The sequence below is a fragment of the Vanellus vanellus genome (genome assembly GCF_965231255.1).
Source record: "Vanellus vanellus genome assembly, chromosome: 3".
Lineage (NCBI taxonomy): Eukaryota > Metazoa > Chordata > Aves > Charadriiformes > Charadriidae > Vanellus > Vanellus vanellus.
In genome coordinates this window covers 9,835,010-9,844,070 of record NC_138907.1, presented here as the reverse complement: position 1 = coordinate 9,844,070, position 9,061 = coordinate 9,835,010, and the positions used below count along the sequence as shown (strand labels likewise).

General features: G+C 40.8%; 1 protein-coding gene across 2 annotated transcripts; it reads right to left on the bottom strand.

Moving 5' to 3' along the window:
- Window positions 1-222: 222 nt before the first annotated feature.
- Window positions 223-8,802, bottom strand: SNRPB2 (small nuclear ribonucleoprotein polypeptide B2). 2 transcript variants are annotated; one of them, XM_082480823.1, is made up of 7 exons: window positions 8,770-8,802; window positions 8,375-8,462; window positions 6,301-6,473; window positions 3,913-4,053; window positions 2,726-2,779; window positions 1,121-1,209; window positions 223-600 (listed from the first exon to the last, which is right to left on the bottom strand). In XM_082480823.1, the coding sequence occupies exons 2-7, from the start codon at window positions 8,436-8,438 to the stop codon at window positions 441-443; spliced, it is 681 nt and encodes a 226-aa protein (XP_082336949.1). In that variant the 5' UTR covers window positions 8,439-8,462; window positions 8,770-8,802; the 3' UTR covers window positions 223-440. The 2 variants fall into 2 exon arrangements, with proteins under 2 accessions (XP_082336949.1, XP_082336950.1); XM_082480824.1 differs by lacking the exon at window positions 8,770-8,802 and adding an exon at window positions 8,641-8,741.
- Between the last annotated feature and the right edge of the window lie 259 nt (window positions 8,803-9,061).

Sequence of the window (9,061 nt, the reverse complement as noted above, 5' to 3'; positions counted from 1 at the left end):
GTCCCCTTGATAAGAAGACTGAAGATTGAGTGTTGCATTTATTCTGAATATGCTGACTTCTAGCATTCCTGCTCATACTTTTTGCTCTGAAGGGACAGCTATTTTTCTAGCACTCAATTCCGAGACATGAAAGTCACCTAAAAAGTAGTTAAACCAACATACTGAATAAGCCCTGCAAGCCTAACAGATCAATAATAAGACAGATTTGAGGAAAAACATGGCTTGAAAACAACACAAACCGAATTTATTTTATAAAAATTACTATTTTAACACAAAAATTTACTATCCGGTAGATCCGTGCAAATGCTATGTCTGTCTGTTGTGGCAATTTTACATGTCTTAAGTTTTCCGCAGAGAACAGCAAACATGCTAGCTGATCAAAGTTATCGTATTTAAAAAAAAAACAACTATCTGCAGAAGTTCTTTGTAGGAGCATCTGGTTATTTCTTCGCATAAGTGATTTTCATGGCATGAGACGGAGTGATCTTGAATCCTTGGAGAGCATCTCGAGCAGCTCCTGCTTGATTCTCATTTTCAAACTCCACAAATGCAATGTCATGGCGCCCAGGCACTAAGCGAACTTCTTTGAATCCAGGAAACCTTTAAAATAAAGTGAAAGAGTCAGATAATATTTCCTAGTTGGGTAATACATGTCTCTTCAGAAGGCATAAGGCCTTATCACAAGCGTAAAAAAGTATATTTACTACTAATGAAGGATTTAAATTGAAGGGTTTTACATATCCAGTCCTTAGAACCCTGCCTCAATTAAGAATCATTACATGGAAGCAATTTAATCTGTTTTGCACACATATGGAAGCAACTAAAGCTAGTTTTAAAACTGCTCCTGCTGTTGTAAAGTCTTTAATATTACAGTCACCAGCTTAAATCCAGTGCAGATTGATAGTAGATAACTTACACAATCAAAACCAGCTAAAAAAAATCAGATTTGCCTCCTGCACCAAGTCATCAGAACCAACATCTGTAATCTTGGCAGTAAGACAAAGCACTGAAATACCTCCAGAAGAAATTCTCATTTCTAAAAAGTCAGCTTGCCAACTAAGAAAAAGCATACAGGTAACAGAAGAATTCAAGGGAGAGGTGCTTTCTATTCAAAACTTACTGATTGAATAACATAGACAGCATCATCTCATTTGTTTCCTCAGGCAAGTTATTAAGGAAAAGGATATAGTTTGGCGGGTTATCAGGCACCTGCAACAACAGAAGATCAAAGCTCAGATTATACACAGCTATCTGTTCCAGCTATCTGATCCTCTTGATCTGTCTGCATGATTATTTGAACCAGGACTCACATATCCTTAGTTTTCCTCATAACGCTGTTAGCTGGACTTCAGTATACCTTCATGCAATATGCAGAAATAGCCCCTTGTTTCTATCACACTGATATATTAATTTTGAGAGGTTCTTACTTCCACAAAAATCACAGTAACGTATTGTCTTTGATGTCATATTTGAACTTGACAACTCAACAGCTGATACTGCAGCACTCTCAGCACTGCCAGGGTGGGATGAGGTGCCTAAGCACTGGCTGTCCAAGACACCTGTGTGGCAGTGGAAGAACCCATCAAAGACTCGCACCCTTCTGGAAGAGCAGCTGGAAGCCAAGGTAAATACCCTATTCATCTACAGTAGTACTGAAATACTGAGTATCTAAAACCCACAAGACACATATGGTTTTACTACAGCATTCTACTCAAATTTATTCATTAGAAACCCCATTAGATTTTAAACTTTAGAGTCTTTATCAAACAGATTTGTCTGCTAACATGAATTTGTAGCAACCCGCAAGGCTGAGTTTGCTGATACTGGGCTGAAAGGCGAGGACCTTCCTAAGTCATCAAGGACAACTTCAAACGTCCAAATAGTGGTGCCAACTTAATGCCTCAGCAGAACAATTTCCTTCATCTGATGGAACTATTCCAAGAAGTGCCATTAGAAAATAAACTTCCAAAGTTCAAACAAATACCTAAATACCCAGTGCTGTGCTTCGATGCAAACTGACATACACACATTGTGCCTTGTTACAAATGATGCCTGAAAGAAAACCCAGACTGGGAGCATGAAATTTCCCCCTGTGGATTATGTAAATCTCAATGACAGTACTTAAGAAATGCAGGGCAGGCAAAGATATTCTTCTATAGTATTTGCTCTCCTGCAAATCCTGGCTCTTTAGTACCTCCACTTCTAACACACATGAAGTGTAGGGAGTTGGTGCTACATCCCCACACAATCCTTTGGAAAAGACAACACTTTTGAGAAAAAAGAAAGTGAGCAGAGGACCCCCAAACTCCTGAAAGAAAGCTTTCAGGCAGATATTCTGGCACCCTGTGTAGTCTTCCTTCTTCTTCTCTATTATGAGAACAAAGTAAGTTAAAGGAAATTTATTAACAATGAAAAAAAATTTAAGAATCCTTCAACTAATACTAAGCACAGTCCAAATTTAAGAATCAAGTGGGATTTGTTAATAGTGCAGTTTTCTGTATAATAATGAGAACCTGTAGGTTTTCGTTTCAACCAGACACAATAACTTGTGTGATTTCTTTTGTTTGTTTACTGTGATTTAGCTGTTACACAGATGCCTCACAAAACAAAATGGAAGCTGTAAAATATATCCTCAAGTTTCCACGTGTAACAAACTATTATTCATATAGAATAATTTTAAACATTAGTGCTTTTAGTCACAAAATAAATAAAATGAAAGCATTACCTGCTGATTCTGTGCTGCAGTCCCTGGGGCATTGGCTGAATTTTGTGTTGCTCCCTAATAAATAAGTACAAAATACTTTTACAAAGGTGTTCTGTTAGAAATATATAAGCACCCATCACCATGTTTCTTTACAACTCAAGAAGCATGGTAAGGTTTTTTTAAGCTATAATCCAGGGAACGTTTGTTGCTTATGAGATACCTCCTGAAGGAAAACATAAAGCACATGAATTTTGCTGAACATCAAAACCAGGCAAAGAAAAAACATCAGTAATATCTGATCTGACTAATAGCCGAGTCACCAGATACAGCAAATAACTATTTCTCCTCATTATAAAATTTAGTTTAATAGACAGGAAGAAAGTAGTTTTGAAAATGAAGGCCTAGACAGGACATACCTAATAGGAGAAAAATAGGCGTTTCCACTGAGGAGTCCACTTTAGCAAGGATAACTAAAGCTATTACCATTATAGCTGGTAGCAATTATTTCTTCCTAAGGGATTTGTATATAATGATTGATTTTTCAATCAATCTTAAGAAATTCAAATATTCTACCTAGGAAACGTTGCTTTCTATGAACGCTCTTATGTCTTCTTGATACCAATTTGTGCCTTAGAGGAAGTGTAGTTAAATAACACAATATTCAAATTTTGTGCCTTGATGTCTTCTGCTATAAATCAGCACATAAATTACTAGATGTTGTTAGTTGAGGCCAGGCCAACCCTTAATGGAGATACATTCCAAGGCAACTCCTTTTCATCTACCTGTAAATGAATTATCTTGTTCCCATTTAACATTCTTCAGTGCCTACAGAGCAAATAAGGCATTAAAACACCAAAGGGCAAAGCTGGTTGAGCACTTGAAGCTGGCATTAAAGACAAGCATGCACACCTCTCCCTTTTGTCTTTTTTTAAAAAGAGGTTAGTTTACACTTTGGTTTATTTTACCTTTGTCCTACATCTTTGTTTTAATCTGGTAATAGGAGGGGGAAATAAAAGGAACAGCAAGGACTATATTATCAGCCCACTCTCCTTCAACTTCTAGCGAACACTCAGGAGTACTAGGTATCAACAGACCACAATTTAGGGAATTGAGAAGTACCAAAAGACAATAGTTAGTCCTAAAAAATAATTTAAAACAGCTTTTGTGTTTCTTTGTTTGTTTCTTTTTTAAACAGAGAAGCAGCTTACCTGGATAACCTTTTTATTTGCTGCATTTGCTGACTGCTCCAGAGATTTGGCCTTCTTCTTTTCCTTCCTTTTTTCCTTATCAGCAAAAGTACCACGCATTTTAGAGATGATATCAGAGTCTGTTTTTGCATACTGAATACGCTTTTAAAAGAAAAAAAAAAAACAAACAGTACATTTTGCAGTTAATAATACCGAACATTTTGCACCTGTCCTGGTTTCACTTGGGAAGGGCTTAATTTTTCTTTCTAGTGATTGCTGTGAAAGGAATGTCAATAATACCTATTGGTTTTAGTTGTTGCTAAGTGATGTTTACACTATTCAAGGACATTTTTCAGCTTCCCATCGAAGCACAGACAAAAGGATGGAATGGCCAATGAAATATTCCGTACCATAGACATCATGCTCAGTATATAAATGGGGGTTGCCCAGTGCTGGGGGGGGAGGATCCATGATCACTGCTCTGGACAGTGCCAATTCACCAGGAGGTGAGAGTGACCGATGTTATTATTGTTATTTTTCCTTTTGTTATTGTTTCTATTAAACTGTCTTTATTTCAACTGGTGAGGTTTTTTTCCTCCCTTTCCCATCCTTTTTTTGCCCCTTCTTCCCCCCTGCTTTTGGGGGAGGGGAAGAGGGGGAGGTGAACGAGTGGCTGAATGGTTCTAGCTGCCAGCCAGGTTCACGACAGCATCACTTTTATTAAATATGTTCTACTAAACTGCATTACACATTATTTTTCAGGAACTTCTTATATTAAAAACATTGTTATAAAATGTAGGTATGCTTACAGAGTATCTAATCCTTGTAATTAATTCTGAACACAACTACGGAACTCTAAAAAAACCTAAGATGGTAATTACTAATGTTAACTCATTGAAATCTAAACTCTGTTCATCCAACAGCATCTTTTTAACATCTGTCAAGGTAACACATACAAAGTGATATAAAGACATTTGACAAAATTTGCACTAGCTTCTATGAAAAAAAATCAGAGGATTTTTTAACCCCATTTTAAAGGGAGTTAAAATTTTACAGTAGTTTCTCAGATCTCTACAGAAATTTGAATTCAGCAAAACTCAGACGTCTTAAATAGAAAGGCAAGTACCTGCCTTAATCCAAACTGGATTGCATGAGCTCTGTCAGCAGCACAGCAGTGCTGGTTTTCTGACAAAGGCTGCCCAGTGCACTAGCCAGGGCGGTAAGCAGATTTAGCTATGAGTATACAGGCGTGCAACATTATATGTGCACACAACCCTATCGCTTTTGCTATCAGAGACTACCTCAATACAAAATTACACAGCAGCTGAAGACTTTGTTTTTTAATGCTTTTGTTTAGCGCCTAGATAGGGTATGCACGCTGCAGGCGATACTCAAAGAGGGAAGTACACCTGAAACCTCATGAAGCCTTAATCTTTTTATTTCCTATCGAGTTTTACTGAGCACAGAACTCTTCAAGGGTAAATGATGGAACTGAGCTTGCAGAATTCCTTGTTAAGGATTTCATTAGAGAATCTGGAAGTGTTAACAAAAAAATCTCGTGGCTCAGCAACACGAGAACTGTCTGTGCTCTCCTTCATGCTCAAAGCCACGAGCTGAAAGCCAGTATTGATATACCAATCCCTCACTGAAGTCAAATGGGCCATTTGCATGTATCATTACGCCTCACAAATAGTTGCAGAATTAAGAGATGCCTAATTATCCAAGCAGGTAACAACATGTTAATTGTTGTGCTATTCTGCATGTTATTGAGTATATTATAAAATCACATTGTATCAACCAGCAGTGTATTTGCTTCACTGAAGTTGTACTGGAATTCAGTTACTTGGTTTGGTGATCTGATGCATGCAAAAGCAAAACCAGCCATCAATTTAAAAAAAAAAAAAAAAAAAAAAAAAAATCACTGGTCACATCTGTTGATTTCTGGAAAGCAAAACTTTCCAGAAATCTTGCAGAGATCTTCATGCTACTCACTGTTACCTCAAAAAGGAATCATCATATTCTAGCTATTTATTACAAATATAATAGTAATTAAGGTTACTCTAGGCAAATTAACTGAAAGCACCTAGTTTCAATAATATTACAGAATTCATTTAATTGGTTCAACAGAAGACACAATGATTAAAATGGAAATATTTAAGATCTTAAAAACTTTAATCCAGCATAGAAAAACATAAAGCCGTCATTTAGGAAACCTATATGCTAAGTTCAGCCTCTGTGTGTGTTTTAGCTACTGTCTCTCCGGCATCCCTCTGGGTTGCATAAATACATATATTCATCAAGATGTGATGCGAGTGAGTAACAGTACAATTACAAGTACAGGTGATAGTTAATTCACAAGGTGCAAGTACCAAAACACCGTATAATACTATGGCTAACAAAATAGCTTACCATCGGTTTCCCATAAAACGGAAAGCCTTGTAGTTGTCTCAAAGCATTGGTAGACGAGCCAAGTTCTTTAAATATAACAAAAGCCTGTCCTCTCATCTTCATAGTCTTTAACGCCACAATGTCAACCACATGACCAAACTGTGAGAATAAGGCGTACAGGGACCTCTTCAGCTCTGTCGACAATATAAAAAGAGATAGATTGCAACAGGTTACATGCAAATGCCCACATCTGCAGAGTCTGCTGTCCTTCAGGGACAATGTTTTTTGACATCTTTAGCTCACACAGTGATATGTTACATAAGTTTAGTCAAAACTGTTGCACGAGTACAACTTTATTTGTCCAGTTTGTGTAAGCTCGTGCATAATGCTTGGTTTCACACCTCAAGTATTCAGCTAGTGAAAAAGTTTTACCACCATCCATTCTACCATTCTAAGAGAGTAACAATTACACAAGGGTATGTATATACATTCCTTCATATACACGTACATGCACACACTCTCACACGTTCAAGTATGATGTATGAAAGCCATCAAAGACTGGTCAGAAAATCCATACTGTAACATGCAATAGTAGAAAGGTGTGACTTAAAATAAGAATATTTCAAAATTGGAACTACTTAAAAGCTGATTAATTTTGGAAATTTTGTTTGTAACCGTTTAATCAATTCTCTCATGCACACGAAATTTTTTAATATTCCGGATCCAAATATCTTTTTGTATGCTCACATTGTACCTTACAGCTGCAATGGATTTATTTTCCTTATTTCATATCACCTGACTACACACCAAACTAAACCTTAATCTTATTCAGTCAGGCTAAATAATTCCTCTGTATCATGTAATTGTTCTAACTCACAAATCTTACATTTGAAATATTTCAGCCACATAAGAGCACTGCCTCTGTTGCTGTTGAGGCTTGGTAATACCAGCCCATTGGCACTTCCTCCAGTTGTGCTTGACCAACCACAGTGCTACATTCTTTCAAAAAAAGGTTTCTCAAATCCTTAAAAATAACTTCAAAAACTGTATTAAAAAAAAAAAATCACATTTTTAAGCTTTACAGGGAATTTGAAAACCTACATTTAAAAATTACAACCACGCAATTTCATAATGGAGACTTACTAGGTCATAGGGTACTTAACGCTACAAACAAAGCCCCAAGTTAAATTTATTCAGTAGAACCATCTTGACAAATTAATAAATCCTTTCTCAGCAAAGCTGTTTCCACTTTCAGATCTCTCCCTGAAGCACCCTGAAGAAACATTTCAGTGCTAGTCTGATCCAGCCACTTGGTTCACAAACATTAACAAATAAATTACCTTGATCGCTTTAGATTACAAGCGAAGCATGAGCATTAACTGGATGGTTCTATGCAGACATCGAATATAAAGCCAGATAAGAGCAATAGGTTTGTGGGGTTTTTTTGCAGCACACTGCAAGGAGCCAAAATTTTTCAGGATCGAGTAACTTCTCTCCAGAGAGGGCTACAGTGACTGCAAGGCTGCGTCTCTAAGAGGATGATGCAAAGCAGGCTCGTTCATGCCACGTTCACTGCTTTTGCGCTGTGCTAAAACAAATGAGGAGCACACAGATGCTCCCACATTTCAGAGAGTGGGGGCTGCTGGCCACCGAAACGTGGTGTAACAGTCGGTATAAAGGGCCTCTTCTCATCTATCGGATATTCTGATTACTGCTGTGGCTGCAGTGACTCACTGACGAGCAAAACCAAACCTGTGCAATTACAGAATCACAGAAAGGTTTGGGCTGGAAGGCACCTTAAAGATCACCTAGTCCCAGTTAGCTACAGAACCACAGCGGAGAGGCAATCAGAAACTCCCTTAGAAACGCAGGCTCCCGTTTACAAAGTGACTTGAACGTTGTGCGAGGTTTGCCGGCGGCAGCTGCTGCTGCTGCTGCTTCCCGAGATGCAACCGGCTGCCGGGAGCAGGGTGCGGGGCCGCCATCCGTGCGGCGCCCCGGGAGCCCCACCACCGCGCTGCCCGAGAGCGGGTGGCCGGGCCAGCTGGAAGCCAGCGCCATGCGACAACGCCCGCCGAGTCACAGACACCGATACCTTCTTTCTTAATCTTGTCATTGATGTTGTTGATGTAGATGGTGTGGTTGGGCCTGATGTCCATCCTCTGCGGCGGCCGCACACCTGCCTGCGAACACAGCACACGCGAGAAAGCTTAGCGGCGGCCGAAGCGAGGGCCGACCCGCCGGAGCCGACAACACCCCGGCCCCCGCCGCCGCTCCTGACACGGGGCCCGGGGCTCTCCCCCGGCCGCGGGACCTGGGACGGGCCCCGGAGGTCTGCCCGCCCGCCCGTCCCGCTCCTACCCTCCCCGAGCGGGCGGGTCCGCAGGACGGCGGGACGGGCACTCCCGGGAAGCACTCCCGAGGCAACCCGCCATCCCTCCTCCTCCTCCCGTCGCCCGGGACCGAGCTCCACACCCCCACACGGCTCACCTCCTCCCGCCGAGATGGCGGCCGGTCCCTCCCGCCCCGCGGCGACGCAGCGCAGGTGGCAGAGCCGCTCCCTCAGCAATCGATGTGCCGAGGGCCGGCAAGCCGATTGCCGAGCGGCGCCTGCGCAGTGCCGGCGGCAGCAGGGGCGGGTGGGGGCCTGCTCTGGCGGCGCCATGTTGGTTGGGCTTCTCAGGCCCTGCCGCTGCTGCTGGCCTTTGTTCTCACCCAAAGGGCAGCGAGGCAAAAGGGGAAACGGGTCATAAAGCCGTCAGACAAGCGGCTTAGTAAGTTG

Excerpts from the sequence above, each read along its gene's own strand:
- SNRPB2 (XM_082480823.1), bottom strand. The coding sequence starts at position 8,438 with ATGGACATCAGGCCCAACCACACCATCTACATCAACAACATCAATGAC. Across the intron at positions 6,474-8,374 it reads TGACAAGATTAAGAAAGAAG|AGCTGAAGAGGTCCCTGTAC; the intron begins GTATCGGTGTCT and ends TATTGTCGACAG. Across the intron at positions 4,054-6,300 it reads CGTTTTATGGGAAACCGATG|CGTATTCAGTATGCAAAAAC; the intron begins GTAAGCTATTTT and ends TTCTTTTAAAAG.